Raw genomic sequence first — 18,723 nt, forward strand, 5'->3', positions numbered from 1 at the left:
CAAATTTTTCTGACATTCTGGCTCTGTCTTGGAGCCAGGACAAAGAGGAGCTTTAGACAAAGAGGGGCTGCTCCAAGTTAGCTGAGGCCCCTCCTATCTGTTTTCTTGGGGCACGTGTGTGTGTGGCTTCTTGTCCCAGACTGAGCATCACCTACAGAACTGTCCTTGGGTAGGCGGTGGCCCAAGGTAGGAACGGCACCCCAGTGGCTGCAGCGAGAAGCTTACCACAGGGTTGAAGGGCTCAGAGTCAAACTCAGACTAGATTCCCTAGCCCTGGCCCTGGTTTCCTCTCCTGTTCAGGCCCCCGTCCTCCCACCGGAGGCTGTCTGTCGTGCTAGGCCATGCCCCCACGCCCCAACCAACGCCTCATCCCCCTACGCCCCCTGCCCCAAACAGCTGAGCTTGGATTTAACCCTGGTGGAGGTCTGGATTCTTCTAGGCTCCGCAGAGTCCTGGGGCTTGTACTCCAGTGCCTGAGAACCCCACCCCTGTCACTTTTAGATACCTTGGCAATGTCCTCCCTCCAGTTCCCCTCCAATGTCAACCTTATCCTGCTGCAGGGAAGGGTTAGCAAAATGAAATGTGAGGTTGCCCACTTTGGCAGAGGGGAAGGAGACACTGGGAGGCTGGTGATGGGGTGAGAAGGGTGGGGGTGGGGAGGGTGGAGGTGCTCCCAGGAGCGGCAGGTGGGCTTCCCCGCTGGCTGTCCGGGACCCTTCCCCTGGAGGAAAAGTCTGGAGACATGTAAAGGTGTGAGCCCCTCCCTCCCCTCCCACCCTGCCCAGTAGAGGGAGAACTGCCCAGCCCAGGGCTCCCCATCTCTCCTGGGAGCAGAGATGGTGCTGGGGCCGCCTGCCACCGCAGCGGCAGAGACTCGGTGCCTTGAGTTCCCTGAGCCCTTAGAAATCAGGGAGGCCGTTGCCAACACGCAGCTCTGGCAGGCGGTGTGAGCAGCCAGAGGTGGGGAGACAGCCAGGGAACAAAGGGCAGGAGGCTGCCTGCCTCGGGAGGGCTGGAATGTGCGCTGTGGTCTGGCTTACCTGGAACCCAGGTGAGCATGTCACCTGAGCTGCCCCCTTCCCCTGAGGGGCCTCCCGCCCACTGCACGGAGAGCCAGGGGAGGGCAGCGGAAGGCTCGGCTCCGGGGTGCTGGAGAGCACCCAGGCTGGCTCTCCTTCCTCTTCCGGATCATTCCGGGGTCCTTCGGGAGACTTCTGCCTGGCCGGCGGCTGCAGGGGCTGGGAGGCAGGGCTGGGCTCCTGGGTTCCTGGCCAGTCTGGCCCTGGCTCTGAGCGCTGGAATCATAAAGGACTGCCAGGAGCTCAGCAATTGGTGGTGTCACGGTTTGGTCCTGAAACGGTCTGAGGTCCTTGCCGGCTCCTGCCCAGCTGGTTCTCTCCGGAGCTCCCAGGCCGGCTGTGCTGGCCTCGCCAGGGGAAGCCTCTGGTCTGGCCCCGGCTGCACATGGGCTCGTGCATGGTGTGTAGGGCGTGCAGATATCCAGGGCCCACCCTGGGGTGCGGGATTCTGATCTGGCCCCTCCACTGCCTGCTGTCTCCCTAGAAACATGAGTGTGAGCCGGACCATGGAGGACAGCTGTGAGCTGGACCTGGTGTATGTCACAGAGAGAATCATCGCCGTCTCCTTCCCCAGCACGGCCAACGAGGAGAACTTCCGCAGCAACCTCCGTGAGGTGGCCCAGATGCTCAAGTCCAAACATGGAGGCAGCTACCTGGTGAGGATGGGGCCTCTCGCCCACTTGTGCAGCGTCCCCGTCCCTCCCTCTGCTCGCCTGCTCACCACCCCTTCACTGCAGGCGTCCCTGTCACCTGCCCCTGCACCAGCTCATCTTTGTCCCTGAGCTCACCTGCCCTTCACCCTGCACGTCCCTCATGGGCTAAGTCTTCACTCACTCCCCAGCCCAGCTCTCTTCTAAAGAGTGTGTCTGCAGCTGGAACGCTGGAATGCAGCCGCTGGAACCGTGCGTGTGCGTGTGCATGTGTGTGTGTGTGATTGTGTGTGTTGACCAAGAGAAGAGAATAACAACAGAAGTCCAGGTTACAGAGCACTTGCTCTGAGGCAGGGGTAGTTCTAACTGCTTTCTGTGTACTTAACCTTCACTGCGGCCCTAAAAGCAGGTCTTTCTAGAGCACAGAGGGGTGGGGTTTTTCGCCTAAGGTCACGGAGTCAGGAAGTGGCAAAGCTGGTGCAGTGTCGGTGCCTCTGAGGCGTCTGAGGGCAGACTCATGGCAACATGCATCTTAAGGGACCTTGTATTGCTGGCGCCTGGCTGGGCCCGGCCCTGAGGGGTCACCTAACACATATGTGAGAGGAGCCCTGGGGATCTCCTCTAACATAGAAGGCCTGACCTACCCTTGGCCCCAGAGGAGGGCTCAGGTCACTTTTCAGGGAGGGACACGTGGATTGGAACCACAGACCAGATCTGTGCAACCTCAAGCGGCTACCCCCAGGGTGTCTGAGTTGGGAGGGAGGGGGCTGCATTAGGACTTGGGGCTGCTGCACCAATTACAGTCAGCCTCCGTATCCGTGGGTTTCACATCCATGGATTCAATCAACCATGGGTTGAAAATATTCAGGAAAAAAAAAAAAACAATAAACAATAAAAAATAATATAAAATACCCAATGTGGTACAACAATTATTTACATAGCGTTTACGTTGTATTAGGTGTTATAAGTAACCAAGAGATGATTTAAAGTATACAGGAAGATGTGCCTGGGTTAAACATAAAAATGACACACCATTTTATATAAGGGACTTGAGCGCCCGTGGATTTTGGTATCTTTTGGAGGTCCTGGCACCAAATCCCCCATAGATACTGAGGGACAACTATACCTCAAGCTTGATGGCTCAAAATGACAGAAATGTAGTCTCTCCCAATTCTGGATGCTAGAGTCTGACATCAAGGTGTTGGCAGGGCCGTGCTCCCTCTGAGTCCTGCAGGGGAGAATCCTTCCATGCCTGGTGCTAGCTTTTGGTGGCTCCTGGAGCAATCGGAGTGCCTTAGCTTGTGGCTGCATCACCCCGGTCTCTGCCTGCTGCGTCTTCACTGGCCTTCTTCTCTGGGTCTAGTCCTCTCCTCTCTTAGAAGGGCATCAGTCATTGGGTTCAGGGCCCACCCAGGATCCAGGTTGATCTCACATTGAGATCCTTAACTACTTACATTGGCAAAGCTACTGTTTCTAAATGAGGTCACATTCTGAAGCTCTGGGTGGACACAAATTTTTGGGAATACTCTTTGACCATTATAGAGACTCATCTGTCAACTGTGTTGGGGCATTGTTAAGACCTGTCTTTAAACATCAGAAAGTCTTGGGCTCAAATTCTGGCTCTGCTCTTACTAACTCCATGATCCTGGCCTTTTAGCCTCACTAAACCTTAGGCTCCCCATCTGTAAAATGGGTCTAGTAACACTATCTACCTCTTATGGTTGTTGAGAGACTTAAACCAGCTGTTAGATGCAAAGTCCTTGGCACGGGGCTGGCAGGTGGAGGACAGTCATGGAGTGGCAGCCATTGTTAATATAATTGAGAGTGTTTTTTATGGGGTGTGAGAGTGGACTAGAAGGCACCAAGAGCCTTCCTGATTTCAGGAGTCTGGGGTTCTGGTGGTCTCTGTGCTCTGCCACCTGTCTCTCCATCCTGCCCATTCCAGACTGGGCTGTCCTCTTTCCCCCCAGGAGACAACATGGTGCTCTGTGAGTTTCCCGGGCGGAGGGTGGAGGTGGGGAGTTCTGCATGCCCCTTCGGAGGCTGAGACAGGAATCCTGGAGACCGGGGGGATTCCGTGGCGTGCGGTGAGGCACTGAAGGGCATGTGCTGGGAGAGGCATGTCCGGGGGCTGAGCGGGCCACCCAGGATGGTTGGCACCCTCTGATGGGAGGTGTCCAGTGACAGAGAAGTCGTATCTTCGTGGGATGAGATTCTAATGTCAACATTAGAAATCCAGTGGAAACCAGAGGTGGCCAACTGTGTATCATTTCCCCTCAGTGTGTTGAGGGACACGAGGGGACCTGAGACTGGTTCCACCCCCTTTGTCAGGACGTCAGGACATCCACTCACGGAGGGGAGCGGCTGAGTGTCCGCATACCTCGCGCTCCCTCTTCTCCCTGAGAAGCTGCAGTTGAGTTCCTGTTGGTCTAGCGTGTTTGATGGGACCCCACTGGATGGAATTTCCGTCGGGGAGAGAGCAAGAGAGAGCCAGGAGGTCCGGGGGCTCGCGGCTGGCCTGGGGCAGGCCCTTGGCTCTGCCTGGCGGTGTGGTGGGCTCTTTAGAGGAAGCTGGAGAGGACACCACCGTCCCCAGTGTGGCCATGGCGCTCTCTCCCCCCCCAGCCCTCCTCACCCCCACCTCCTCATGGCCTCTTCCTTTTCTCCTTCTAGCTGTTCAACCTCTCGGAGCGGAGACCTGACATCACGAAGCTCCACGCCAAGGTGAGCGATGGCTGTTTTGGGGTGGGGGCTTCTTCCCGCCTGGAAGAGAAGGAGAACAGACAGGCTCCCCTCCCCGTGGTTCCCACGTTAGAATCTCGAGGAAACGTGCCGTGGTACTTTGAAAAGCCTATTCAAAGTTCGGGTGCCATCTTGTATTTGGAAAATAATATATTTGTTGTTTCCATAATGCAAATTACAGAAAGCAAAGTTTGAGACGGTGATTTTCGACCCAGGTCTGCCCTCCCTGGAGAGCAGGGGGGTTCCCTGGGGTGAGGCGGGAGTTGTGTAGTTTTAAGTTCAGGGATTTAAAACACTTGGGATCGTTGCCTGAGATGTTCCTGCCGCCGGTGTTTCCCGCTTACTCCGTGGGCTGTGTGCGGGGGCTTTGCCGTGGGCACCTGCCCTGGCCCCTGAACTCTGGCATCTGCTGCCGTGTCACCCTGGTCAGGCGACAGACTTCCCTGGGCCTCTGTGCCCTGAAGGTGAACCGGCTGGGTTAGGTGTGCTCTGTGGGCTTTTCCAAGGAATTCTCTTTTATTTTAAAGTTCTGTGAGTTTAGAAAGGTTCTGAGGAGCCTGAGGACCACTGTTCAGACCTGCCCTCTGTGCCCCTCAGACTATGCTCGCTGGCCTGAGCCGTGGCGGTTTGCACATCAGGCCTGGAAAGGGGCCGTGGACATCAGGGACTCCCCTGCGTCTCCCTTTCTTGCCCTAAGCCGGGCCTCAGGCCTGTCTGTGGGAGGGGAGCTTGGGGCCCTCAGTACATTTTTTGTTTGTTTGAGACAGGGGCTCTCTCGGTCACCCAGGCTAGAGCTCAGTGGCGTCAGCCTAGCTCACAGCAACCTCAAACTCCTGGGCTCGAGCGATCCTCCCGCCTCAGTCTGTCTAGTAGCTGGTACTACAGGTGTGCGCCACCACACCTGGCTAATTTTTTCTATTTTTAGTAGAGACAGGGTCTCGCTCTTGCTCAGGCTGCTCTTGAACTCCTGACCTCAAGCGATCTTCCCAACTTGGCCTCCCAGAGTGCTAGGATTACAGGCATGAGGCACTGCACCTGGTCCTCAGCACGTTTTAAGATCAGAGTTATGTGCTAGGGACCGTGGAGTCATCAGCTCCAAGCCTCTGTTTTACACACATATGAGGAAACTGAGGCTGGGAGAGGGGACATGACTTGCCTGAGACTCCCCCAGGGTCTCCAGGCCTGAGCCAGTGGCCTTTGCCCTCTAAAGGCCTGCCTCCCAGCTGGCTGATGGGCAGGGAGGACCCCAGGCCCAGCAGGAACCAGTGGCTGGTGGCCGCTACCTGCCCAGGCGCCAGCACGTGGTGTGCACTGCTCCCGCTGGCTTGTTGGGCTCTCCAGGGCTTCTGCCCTCTTCTCACTTGCGGCTTGGGCCACAGGTACTGGAGTTTGGCTGGCCTGACCTACACACCCCCGCCCTGGAGAAGATCTGCAGCATTTGCAAGGCCATGGACACGTGGCTCAACGCAGACCCCCATAATGTCGTCGTTCTGCACAATAAGGTCAGAGCAGGGGCCTGTGGGTGTGGGTGTGTGTGCGTGTGAGTGCATCTGTGTGCTTGCTGTGCACATGCCTGGGTGTATCCTTAGATGAGTGTGTATACCTGCCTGTACCTTTGGATTGTGTGAGCATGCAAGTCTATCATCTGTACGAGCGTGCAAGTCTGTGTGCATTTTCCTTTCCAGGAGCTAACAGATTCTGTCCCTGCGGGATCCCCAACATGTGAGGGGTGGGGACCAGCTTGTGTCCCCAGCTGTGGATGACACTCAGTCCCTACCTCCCTCTTCCTCCTTCTGTCCTCCCTTAAAGTCACAGCCCTGTCTCCAGCCCCCATCTCCTTTCCTCCAAGGCTTCTGGGTGGGCTCTGGGACGGCAGAGCTGGCCTTAGCAATGAAGGCTCTTGTGTTTTGGGGCTCTTTCAGGGAAACCGAGGCAGAATAGGAGTAGTCATTGCGGCTTACATGCACTACAGCAACATTTCTGCCAGGTAAGAGGGGCCCGAGCCTCCGGTAATCTGAACGGTGTGACCTTACCCCCTCTTATCTCCCTTCCTGGGGTGGGGAGATAAGGACAGAGGAGATGAGAGGTGATGAGGACGGGTGCAGGAGCCCTCAGAAGAGGAAAGGTGCCTGTCCACAACTTCAAGGCAGGACCCTGTGGACAGAGGGCAGGAGACCGGAGAGCCTCTGTCTGGGGTCCTGGCGGGGCGCTTGGCAGGCAGACCCTGTCATGGGTACCCCATGCAGCCAGCTTCTCGGGGCCACTTTTCCTTGCCAAACTTCCTTCTATTTGGCAAATCCCTGGGAGAGCAGGGAAGGAGTCGGAAGGAAACATTGGATCAGATCTGGGTTGGCAGAACCTCCCAGAGTTATCTCATCCATCCCCCTGCCTCTGGCCAGCAGAGCCCTCTTCCCGCCTAGGTATTTGGAGTACGAGTAAAGAACCACGGGGGCGTGAATCCCGTTCTGACCGTGTTCTGCAGGGAGGCAGGGGGATTCATTGGTTCCTTTGTTTATGCGCTCGGCAGTGATTAGGGAGCAGCCACTGTGCCTGGCACTGCTCTGGGTGCTGGGACACAGCGGAGGGCAAGGCCAGGCTCTGTCCTCATGGACGTGAGATAAGTGAGTGGACACATCAGTGGCAGCAGGTGACAATTACTGTGACAGGATGAAAGGACTAGAGAAAGGCAGTGGCAGGGGGTGGCGTGGTTGGAGGCCCCTTGGCCAGGCGGGACTGGAGCAGAGACCTGACGCCCGGGTGGGAAGGGCGGGGTCACGTGGGGTCTGGGGGCCGAGCCCGGTGCACTGAGGGAAACAGGTTGACACGAGAGGCTGGCGTGTGTGGAGCCGAGCGGGTGAGGGGAGAGGAGGAGGGGGCGAGCTGGCAGGCGGCAGGGCCGTGGCGCCTTGTGGGCCTTGCTGAGGACTTTAGAGTTTGCTCTAAGAGCCTGGGAAGTCGCTGGAGGACCAAGAGCGGAGGAGCTGCGTGTTCTGTCCTTGTATTCCAAAATGATCTCCGTGCGCTCCGCGAGGACGGGTAGAGTATTCTGTGGAGGGCTTGCCAGTAGGACTGTAGTGTTAGGACTTTGAGCAACTCAGCTGAGTCTCATCTTTGCTGAATGATGAGCACTTCCTGCACTTCCTGCACTCCACTGTGTGCCTGCGGGTGCCAGGCTCTGTGCGGGTGCCACCTCACTTAATCTCTGCCATAACCTCTGAGGAAGGTGCAGTTGTCACCCTCATTTGACAGGTGAGGAAATGAGGCTCTGAAAGATTAGGGAACGTGCCTGAGGCACAGGGCTATTAAGTGGCAGTCTTGGGGTGGCCCCCAGGCTATCTAGCTCCAAAGCCCCCCACCCACCCCAGTGCTGCAACACCCAGGATAGAGAGATGCTGGAGCACGCTTTTCCTGAAAGCTTCTCAGCACAGGATGACTGGGGGAAGAGGCTTGTTCTCCCACCAGGACAAGGGCTGGCTGGAGGACTCTGTAGGTCTGGGGGAGAAAGCACAGGAGGACAAGGGGCCCTTGGATGTGGGAATTGGCTCTTCTGACCACTTGTCTCCCCACAGCGCGGACCAAGCTCTGGACCGGTTTGCAATGAAGCGATTCTACGAGGATAAGATTGTGCCCATTGGCCAGCCATCCCAAAGAAGGTGGGTCTCTGGGGCTCGTGGCCCGGTGTATACATGTGTGCTCGCTGCACATAGGGACTAGATTTGTGTACCCACAGAGGATAGGACAGCCATGCCTAGGTGGGAGTGCACCAATCACATGGTAATTAGATACCAGCCTGGGGTGGTGTGAGCTCAGGGACACAGGAGAGCAGCTTGGCACGTGCTGGAGAGCAGGGGGGCCATCGTGGGGAAGCATGGGTCTAGGGTAAGAAGGTGCATGCACTATTCTTGGCCTGGGTGGCAGGATTGCTTTAGTTCTTGGATAAGTCTACAGGAAGCTGACGTCACTTCCACCTGCCCTGGGGAGGGCGCAGAGACGATAAGGGCTGCCTTTGGTTGGGAGAGTTTTAAAAATTTTATCAAGGGCTTTCTACCATGTGGTCTCATTGGAGTTTCACAATAATAACCCAGGCAGGAAGCAGGGCAAGGATAGATTCGTTCATTCATTCAGCAAAATGTAGGTACTCTACTATAGCTGCCGGCACTGAGATGCCTAGGCGAACAGGACAAAGTCCTTCTTCTTAGTGATCTGACAGTCTGTTGAGAAAGATGGATACTAAACAAGAAACCACACAAACAAGGCAATATCAGATAGTGACTAGTGCTGGGGAGGAAAGACTAGAGTACTGCAGGGGCGAGAGTTGGTGGTGGGCGCATGGGGCCATTTTAATGGGGATGGCCAGGGAGCACCTCTCAGAGGCAAACTGAGCCCAAACTGGAATAATATTGAGCTGCTATGTGATGATCGAGGGCACCCCCTTTTACAGATGAGAAACCGGAGTCCAGGGAGGGGACGTGGCCAGGGTCTGTACGGAGTAGCTGCAGACCTGGAGTGTACATGAAGGCTGAATAACACATGGCCCAGGGCAGTGCCCCGGGGATGTGCCACCCGCTGTCTTGCGGGATTCCGCTCTGTGGGCAACACGCTGTTCAGTGGTGTCTAATCTACAGGAAGGCACAGGGCAGTTTCAGGGCCATGTGGTCTTTGAGGAGGCTCCAGCCAAAATGGTGGGAAACCCAAACCCAAACTGGAAGCCTGGGGAGTGGGCCCCAGGCTCAGCCCCATTTGTGGCCGGAGGTGTGGGTCTGCTGCCTGCCCGTGATGTGTCAACATCGTTCTGCGCACTGGGGATGTGTGCTGAGTCTGCCAGGCAAGGGCTCATGGAGCTCGGCTTCTGGTGGATGGTGTCCAAGGACACGAGCAGTCAAGGTCGTTTCCGGTGGTGACAAGTGCTGTGAAGACAAAACAAGCCTGGATAGCTAGAGAGTGATGGGGTGGGCAAGAGGGGCCGATTCCGATCAATGGGCCTTCTGGAACAGTGGCATGTGAGGTGGCATCTGAGTGGGGAGAAGAAGGCAGCAAGGGCAGGTCTGGGGTGAGGATCCAGGCAGAGTGAACAGCACCAGGTACAAAGACCTGGAGGCCACAGCATCCCATTTGCTTTTCTGGCCCCTGGGACACTGACTGGGCCCACAGGGCCCCACGGCTGCAGACCCTAGAGCTGTCAGCCTCACCACGCTGAGGGGCCAGTACGCACCCCATCAGCCCCGCCTTGCCTAGAAGTGTGCTGGCACAGCTGGAGGCTGTTTCTGCCCTTGCCGTGGGAAGCCCAAGCAGACATGAGTGAGTCCTCAGGCAACCCAGCACTTTACAATTGGCACAAAACAGCTGGTAGCCAGCCTCTGGGTCAGCGATCAGAAACTGGATGTCTTTACGTGCAGACAATTCTGGCCAGGCCCCCAGACACTGCAGCTGAGGATCAATGAGAGTCTTCCCAGGGAGGAAAGAACTATTGTTTAAGTACCGACGCCTTAGTCGCTGACTCACCGTGTGTGGCTCCGGTCTTGGCCATGGTGTGGCCCTAGACCTTGAGGGATAGGATTACCTGTAGAGAAGCACGCTGTTACGATGGCACAGTGCGGCTTGGAGAGAGTGGGCAGAAGTCACACCTCCGAAGTTGAGCAGTGAAGGCCTGGAGACTGGGGGTTCCGTATTCCCTCTCGGGGGTCCCATGGTGTTCCACATGTGCTTACATTGCGTGCAGTTGGGGTGTGTCTCTGTGTGTGGGCACATTATCTGGGTCTGCCGCCAGCTCATGTCTGCTGCTGCATCAGCTTGTGGGTGGGTCACTGTCTGTACCCAAATGTGAAAGTGCAGCTGTTGGGTTTCCTAGGCATTCGTTGCCACTTTCCCGCCTTCTTGTCAGAGTCACTAGCAGGGAGCAGAGCAGTTGGAGGAGACCAGGGCAGGGAGAGAGAGAGGGAGGGGCTTTGCCTGCAGCTCCCCCATTCATTGTCACCCGCCCCTGGACTCATTGTCCCCAGCACACAGACACATCCTGTTGGCGCGATCAGGGGATCTGATAGGAACCCTCCATTCCAGGTTTCCGGTTTGAGTAATGGGGCTGGGGGCTGGGCAGGGGCCTGAATAGGACCTGGCGCTGCCCATCAGATTATCTTGCTTGGGTAGTCCGAGGTGGCCCCACCCAGGCTCAGGGATGGGGCCCCCACAGGCCTGGAGGTGGGCCAAGGGGCCAGGAGACAGGAGGGTAGCGTTGTCATGGTCATGAGGGTTCCGGTCCCACCCGCTGCTGCGGAGCCTCTGGATGCATTCTGATTGGTCAAGCTCGGTGTGCTCTGGCCAGTCAGAAAGGGAGGAAGTGCCAACCAATCAACCGCAGAAGGACTGACGTCTGGTTTAGGCAGATGCGTGGGAGCCCAGACTTCTTTCCTTCTCTGCCCCCAACTCCTAGCTGTGTGTGTTTGCTGTGTCTTTGAGACGCCACTGACCCTTTCCAGACCTTACTCTCCCTCTCTGTCTAGAAGGAGAGGAGGTGGGTCATCCTTCCAGTCTGCCAACAGGTCTCTGTTAACGGAGTGGGGGATGTTGACCCTAGAGGTAGGAATGCCGGCTGGAAGCCAGTTATCTCAAATACTAATGAAATAGTTGATACCGAGGGACTTCATACACTTTAGCTTGGTGTAAAGAACTGTCGTTACTAAGGTCTTGCTCACTATTTGCTGGACTGTCCTGGGCCTGGTGGGGCTGTGGGCACAAGTGGGGCTGTGAGTGTAAGTGTAAGCCTGGTGGGCTCGGTGTGGGGGTGTGAGGGTGTCCGAGCTGTGTGATGGCTGGGCCTGCCACGTGCAGTAATGAGCAGCTAAATGATGCCTGTCCGGGATATCAGGGAGGAATTTCAGTCCATTCTCTGGCTGGGAGCGAAGCAGGAAAGACATGCTCATGTTGAACACCAGGGGGCGCTGGAGAACGCCGAGTGGGATGTTCTGCTTGACCCAACTCCCAGTCTGGTGGTTACCTGCTTGCTCCTCCCACCTGGGGCTCTGAGCAGCGAGGGAAGCCTGTCCTGGAGGGGAGACCTCAGCTGCTTGGAGGGCTGGGGGGGGGGCATGTTGTTGTCGGGGGAGCAGGTGGGCAGCCCAGGGCAATGTCCCTGGAGAAGAGAGGACAGGGATGGCTGCACCAGCACAGGCCTGTCTCCTGAAGCTGCTCCTCTCCCTGCCGCAGGTACGTGCATTACTTCAGCGGCCTGCTCTCCGGCTCCATCAAAATGAACAACAAGCCCTTGTTTCTGCACCACGTGATCATGCATGGCATCCCCAACTTTGAGTCTCAAGGAGGTACCTGCCCCAAGCCTCTGGCCACCCTCTCCCATCTTCCATCACCTTCCCTTAAGGGCAGCCTTAGGTGGTTAAAAAATAAAAAAAATAAATAAAAAAGCACCAGAGCTGTAGTCCTAAGGCTTGGGTTGAAGTCTCAACTGTATCACTTCCTGAACTTTTCTGAGCCCCAGTCTATTGATTTGCAAAATGGATTTGGTACTTGCAATGCCTGCTGGCCAGTGATGGTGGATGTGGTGCTATTTTTATAAACTTAAACTGCCTTACAAGTGAAACCTTAGTATTTCTTCTCCTTTCTGCTTCCTCTATTTGTCTTTCCTGTTTTCTCCTTCCTACCTCTCTTCCCCATTCCTTCCTTCCTTTCTCTCTTTCCTCCTTCACTCTCTCCTCTGCCCTTCCCCCCCCCCCAGGGTTTCTGCTATCTTAGCTAACACCCCCACTCCCTTACAGGGTGTCGGCCATTTCTCCGCATCTACCAGGCCATGCAGCCTGTTTACACATCTGGAATCTAGTGAGTATTCCGTGGGGACGAGAGGCCAGGGATGCCCAAGGCTCAAGGCTCAGGACCAGAGCAGGGGCCTGGGGAGGCTGCCTAGAACCTCTTCTTGTCATGAAGGCTTAAGGGACAAAGTCAGCGGCGGTTCCCAGTAGCCCTGTGGCAGAGGGGCAGCAGGGAGAAAACATCCTCCTCCAGCGCCCTCTCTTTCTCTGCCCGTCTCTCCCCCTCAGCAACATCCCAGGGGACAGCCAGACCAGCGTCTGCATCACCATCGAGCCAGGACTGCTCTTGAAGGGGGACATCTTGGTGAGTGCCACCCCTTGTCTCAAGCCTGACCCTCTTTTGTTTTTTCTTCCTTCTTTTCTCTTCCTGCTCCCCTCCTGCTGCTTGGGATGAGACAGCTACTCCTTCCTGGGGGCGGCCAGACTTGGAGTCCTGGGCTCTCAGGGCTCCTGCAAGACTGTCCAGCCCAGGACAGTCCTTGTCCCCTCCCCAGGGTTTACCTTTTGTCCTGGACCATCTCCAAAAAAATATAACTCAGTTACCTTCTGGCTTCCTGTTGGTGACAAGGACTCCCTCAATTCTAACATCAGTCCTTCCTGCTGCAGTTTAAATCCACTCTTACTTTTTCCATTCTGACTTGTTTATAGAAACTTCTTAGAAGGGTAGTTTTATCCCCAAGGTCAGGACTGGCCTCCCCCTTTCTGCTATTCTAGAAGCTTCCCCACAGAGCTCTGAGATTCTGTTTGGTGTTAGTGATCTCTCCCTCCCTGGGTTTGGAGCGAGCCTTGGGGGTTGAGTCAGTGGATCTGCAAAGGAGGCTCCCCGGGAGCTGATTTCCCATCCTCAGGCCCCTGACTGGCTTTGTCCCTGTCCCACCCAGCTGAAGTGCTACCACAAGAAGTTCCGGAGCCCAGCCCGCGACGTTATCTTCCGTGTGCAGTTCCACACCTGCGCCATCCATGACTTGGGGGTTGTCTTTGGCAAGGAAGACCTTGATGATGCCTTCAAAGGTGGGCTCCTTGGGTGGGGCCAGGGGTGGGTGCTTCTGTGCTGGGAGAGGAGCTTTGAGGGGATGTGGTGGACATGGGGACCATCTCTTCTGGGCCACATGCTCTACCAAGTCTCAGGGTATTCTTAGTGACAGCGGGAGAGAATTGGGAGAGAGTTGGGGTTGGAATGGTCTGAGAATTCAAGTTGTCAGTAGAGGTGGAGGTAAGTTTGTCCTAGTCCCTGGGCTTTATTATCCCCTGTTTTAAATCTTGCAACCTTCTACTACTTTCCCTATATCTCCTTCATCTTGTCCTCCCAATTTGTCACATGTGTCCTGCTGACAATCACATTTTCAACATTTATTGGGCATCCACTTTGTGCTAGGCTTTGTACCAAGTGCTGGGGATTCAAAGTAAAACATGACATGGTCTTTGCGTTGGCGAAGCTGAAAAATCTTGTCTAGTTGAGGTGCAGTCGTGGCAGGGAATAATTACCCCACTGGGTAGAGGAGCAATAGTCAAGGGTGGTGGCAGCAGTGAGGGAAGAACCTTTCCTGAGACAAGGAGATGTGTCAAGAAAGGTTTGGTGTCTTCATTTGCTTCTTTCTTCTATCCGTTGGAGGTTTTTATATCTATCACATTCAGGAATGGGACATATACACTTGTCTATATACGCTTGTCTATTCATCCATCCCTCCATCCATCTGTCCATCCATCCATCCACCTACCTATTTGTACACCCATCCATTCACCCATTCATTCATCCATCTACCTATCCATCCACACATTGACTCATCCATCCACCTAGCTATCCAACCACCCATCCATTCATCCACCAGTTCATCTATCCATCCATCCATCCACCCACCTACCCATTCGTACACCCATCCACACATTCCTCCGTCTACCCATCCATCCACATATTCATTCATCCATCCACCCATGTATACATCTACCCATCTATCCATCCACCCATCTATCTATCCACTCACCTATTCATCCATCTATCTATCCACCCACTCATTCATCCACCAATCTATCCATCCATCCATCCATCCATCCACCCATCTATTTATCTACCCACCTATTCATCCATCCATCCATCCATCCACCCATCTATTTATCTACCCACCTATTCATCCATCCATCCATCCATCCATCCATCACTTGTGTGCCTATATGTGTAAGACGTGAGAAAGAAGTCAGATCCTACCCTCAGGGAGCTCACAGTCTCATGGGTAAGAGACACACAAACATGACACTATGATGTGATGGCCTCAGTGATGGCGACATGTGCAGGCATGATGGGTGTCCCATGGGGCAGATGCCATCCTTGCTATAACTTCTCTTCCTACAAGCAGTGGACAGTGATCTATGTCCAGAGTGGGCTCAGGCAGGGAGGATGGAGTGGGACTGCAGCTTGGAGGAGAGGCTGGATCTTCTCAGTGTAGTCTGGCTCATGTAAGAGAAGGATGTTTCTGTGTTGAGCTCTCCTTGCACTGGAGCCAGGAGGGCTTCAGAAGATGCTGTTATAATTACAGAACAGAATGTAAATGTTATCCGTCTTAACAAGGCAAAATAAAGTTATAGCTACAGAATAAACATGGGGTTGGGGGAAAGGTAGAGGAAAGGGAGGGTTACACATTTCCTCCTCTTGCATGTTGGGAGTCAGGAGACATCATTGAAAATGGACAGATCAAGAAATAGAGGCTTAACTATAGCATTTAAAGTCTCAAAGGTAATCAGTAGGATAAATAAAAATAATAATGTAACCAGACTTCAGAAGGCAGGGAGTGGGAGTAGTATAAGTGAAACAAATTATTCATCTTCATAGTGGTGAATCAATGAAGATTATTTAAAATTGATATATAGAAATAGTAACACAAAATAGTGGCCATTATTGAGAGTCTTAGAGGTAAATTGCTAATAGAATAAAAAATAGAGATGGTTAGACATGCTTACCTCAGTCAGGAAGGCCGGGGGTCGGATGGGCAGGAGATTTATTCATTGCACATATATAATTTCATGTACATATGTATAATTATATATGCATTAGTTATTATATTATTAACCATGTACACATATATTACTTAATTTTTTTCTAGAAGAAAACTTTTTATGGAGTCCTTTTTGGGAATTCATTGCCCATTTTTATTTTTCCTTCTCTTTTTCAGATGATCGATTTCCAGAATACGGCAAAGTGGAGTTTGTATTTTCTTATGGGCCAGAGAAAATTCATGGTATGAGCCAAGTTGGAATCTATTTCCCACTCCTTCCCTCCATCCTGACCTGTGCCCACCCTATCCCCATTATCTTCCCACTGGTCTGCTCTACAATTATCAAGTTACCTGTGATTGAGAGCCAGGCCATCAGTAAAGGATCTGGGTTTCAGAGTGGACCCCTAGCTAAACATGAACCAGTGACTTAATCTCTGGATAACAAAAATAAAAAAGCAGACAGATAGGCGCTGGGTTGGATAAAGTGTTCTGCTCTTATTAAGTCATCAGCCTGTTATATTCAGAGACTGAAGGCCCTGGCAGATGGAGGGAGTGGCCGGGGGGACACTCAAAGGTGCTGGATGGATGATGAGTATTTCTGAGAACTGAGGTGATTCAACCTGAAGGCCAATTTAATAATAGCCTGTAAGCCTCTAGACTGGTTATATGTGGAGACCAGTTGTTCTGCATCTTATCTGAGAACAGAATGAGGAGATGAAGTTAGGCTGAAGGCAGAGGGACTCTGGATAGACTAAAGAAAGGGCTGCCGGGCCAGGAAGGTAACTCGCCCTGAAAGGCCTGACTTGCAGCTGTGCTGTCTTTGAGCTGGGCTTTCCGTGGGTGGGTCGGAGGCACTGGCTCTGCCCTCAGCTTTCTGTCTGGAGTGGAGGGCATTTTCAGAGAGGGGCAGGGCCATGCCTGGGATGACCTTTTAGAGGCTCTGTGTCTTCTCAATGTCAAGGCTGTGATTTCCCCACTGTCCCTGACCCCATGCAGCCCGCTACACCCTTGCCCCACACTCCCCTCCCCTGACTGCAAGGGGCAGACCCCCCTGGCTTCTTGGCACTGGCCCAGGGGCCCCAGGGACACAGAAGAGAAAAAGGCAGACACCCAGCCCGGGGGTCCTCCCCACTTTCTGCTAGAGGGTCTTCATTCCCTGTCCCGGGTATGGTGCCCTGTCCTGATTTGCCCCTACGACCTGGCGTGAGCCTTTTCAAGAATGCAAGAAACCAGACTCCTGGGTTCTCCATCCAGCTGAAGCCACTGGGCCCGCCCCGCCGTGCTCAAGAACATGAGACGTCCCTCAGGGAGGTCCTAGGGGAGCTTGCTGGCTCTCTCTGTTTTTGCAGCTGCTGATCTCTTTTCCCTCCCCTCACTGTCCCCCCGCCTGGCCCCCGCTCCCCACCCCACTCAGGCATGGAGCACTTGGAGAACGGGCCCAGCGTGTCCGTGGACTACAACACCTCCGACCCCCTCATCCGCTGGGACTCCTACGACAACATCGGTGGGCATCGAGATGACGGCGTGGAGGGTAGGTGGGACCCAGTGGCTTCCGGCCCCTTTGCACCCCACACGGGCCCTGCTCACGTGGCCTTGGTTCTGTTGGCCTGCTGTCAAGAGACTTGGGTTCAGAGAGGAGGCAAAGGAGGGGTCCGAGGCACCTCTGAGAGCTCACAGTCCAGTGGGGGCAGATAAGGCAAATATATGAAAGTGTTAAATAGTGATAAGGACGGAGCCAAAGGACGCAGCAAAATGGCCCATGGGGGTGTCTTGTGAGTGTGCTGTTGCTGCCAAGTAAGCATCCTGGATGTGCATGCTCTGAGGCTGGCAGGGGTGGATGCTGGAGAGCTGGAGTGGTCTGGAGGGCTCCTTGGAGGAGGTGGCCTTGCGTGGAGCTTGAGATACCCCCCTGTGCTGCAGACACAGCATTTCTGTTAAACCCACTGCTGGGTTGCTTCAGGGTCGCTGCCTGAGTTCTCCGGGGTCAGGGCGCTGGGAACGTAGACGCAGGATCTGGGGCCTACGAGCTTTCATCAACAGCCAACGAAAATGTTTTGAGCTGGAAACAAACCGATAGGCTCTGAGATTTAAAAAGAAAGCTGCAGAGTTGAAATTAACACATGTTTAATTTAGCTACGGAACCTAACATTATGTCAAATGGGCAACCGCAGCTCCGGTCGCTGCGTGAGCGTCGTGTGTGACTTCCAGTTATTTCTGTGGTCCCTCTGAATGTGTGAGGGGACGTGGGGTGGGGCCGCTCCGGGAGTGAGCGCGCCCGGCCTGCAGACTCCTGAGATGCCCTTTCTCGGGTTTGGCCACAGGCTTGTTTTCCTGATTGGTCGTAGGACCACGGAATGCTGGCGCTGGGAAGACCCTTGGGGCCGTCTGGCCCATTCCCCATATTTTCAGTTGGGGTAACAGAGACCACTCTCCAGACAGGAGCTCCTGATTCACCCCCAAGACCCATGATGTACCCTTTAGAGGGTGACATCACCCAGCCTCTAGGCGTCCCCTCCCAGCCGAAGCCATTCCTGCCCCAGGGTGGGCTGCGCTGTCCTGGGGCCCTGGGCCACAGGCAGAGCTGGGTGAGACTCCAGAATGAGCCAGATTTCAGAGAAAGCTAGGAGGAGGGAGGCGGCTGGGCTGGAATTTAGGGTCTTGCCACGAGCGAGCACATCCTTCGTGTGCAGCATCGCGAGCTTCGTGGTTAGTCCTCGTACCCCCCTGAGCTCCCGCCCCTTCCGGGGGTGCTTCTCCCCCTCCCAGGGGCCCACCACTCTCAGCTTGCCCGAGACCCCCCACCGGGCCCTCCCCACCTGCCGGGGCTGCTCCCCCAGAGCACTCCTCTTCTCCCGCACCCCGTCCCCACGCAGCGAGTGGCTGGGGAGGAAGCAGAGGATCAGACGAGTCCGTTCCGAGGCACCGGCTGCCGGCCTAATTGGCTGTCGTGCTGGGGATGTTTGCATTTTTAACAAGAACACTTGGCAATTTGAAGGAATTTTTACTGTCTCCCCGTCTCTCCCTGGTGCAGATTCAATGCGAGGATAAGTGTAAAAACATTTAGCGAACTGTAAAGTGCCATAAAGTGCCAGGCAAATAAAAGGTAAAGTAATTAAGGGCAAGAAGGAGGAGATGTGGGAAGATGGGGCCTGGGACCTGGTCGGCTGTGGGACTAGGAAGGGGAGCAGCTGGTCACAGCAGCAGGGGCCCGGGGACAGCAGGAGTCAGGGCAAGGGGACAGGGGCTGGCGAGGCAGGGCCCGGATGCTTCTCCTGCCCCCTACCCTCCTCCTCTCCCCAGAGGGCCCTTTGGCCAGTTAAAAGTGAGCTCGGCCTGCAGGGACAGAGGGGCCCCTGTCTAGGGGCTGGAGTCTGGCCCTCTGCCCCATTTCCTGGCCTGGCCCGACCGGGGCTGGGCCTGCGCCGGGAGCTGTGACTGGTGACAGCCCACC

At 54.9% G+C, this 18,723-nt stretch overlaps 1 protein-coding gene across 9 annotated transcripts in view; it reads left to right on the top strand.

The window, feature by feature from the left end:
• TNS1 (tensin 1) overlaps positions 1-18,723 on the top strand; it is a 167,018-nt gene that overhangs the window by 77,833 nt on the left and 70,462 nt on the right. For all 9 annotated transcript variants that reach the window (XM_069480915.1, XM_069480934.1, XM_069480923.1 and 6 more), the window contains 11 exons: positions 1,564-1,735; positions 4,403-4,453; positions 5,851-5,973; positions 6,394-6,458; positions 8,041-8,124; positions 11,672-11,784; positions 12,235-12,295; positions 12,514-12,589; positions 13,167-13,296; positions 15,450-15,515; positions 16,687-16,803. In XM_069480915.1, the coding sequence (XP_069337016.1) occupies positions 1,564-1,735; positions 4,403-4,453; positions 5,851-5,973; positions 6,394-6,458; positions 8,041-8,124; positions 11,672-11,784; positions 12,235-12,295; positions 12,514-12,589; positions 13,167-13,296; positions 15,450-15,515; positions 16,687-16,803 (1,058 nt within the window). The remainder of the gene's footprint in view (positions 1-1,563; positions 1,736-4,402; positions 4,454-5,850; positions 5,974-6,393; positions 6,459-8,040; positions 8,125-11,671; positions 11,785-12,234; positions 12,296-12,513; positions 12,590-13,166; positions 13,297-15,449; positions 15,516-16,686; positions 16,804-18,723) is intronic.

This window comes from Eulemur rufifrons, chromosome 1 (assembly GCF_041146395.1).
Source record: "Eulemur rufifrons isolate Redbay chromosome 1, OSU_ERuf_1, whole genome shotgun sequence".
NCBI classification, from domain to species: Eukaryota; Metazoa; Chordata; class Mammalia; order Primates; family Lemuridae; genus Eulemur; species Eulemur rufifrons.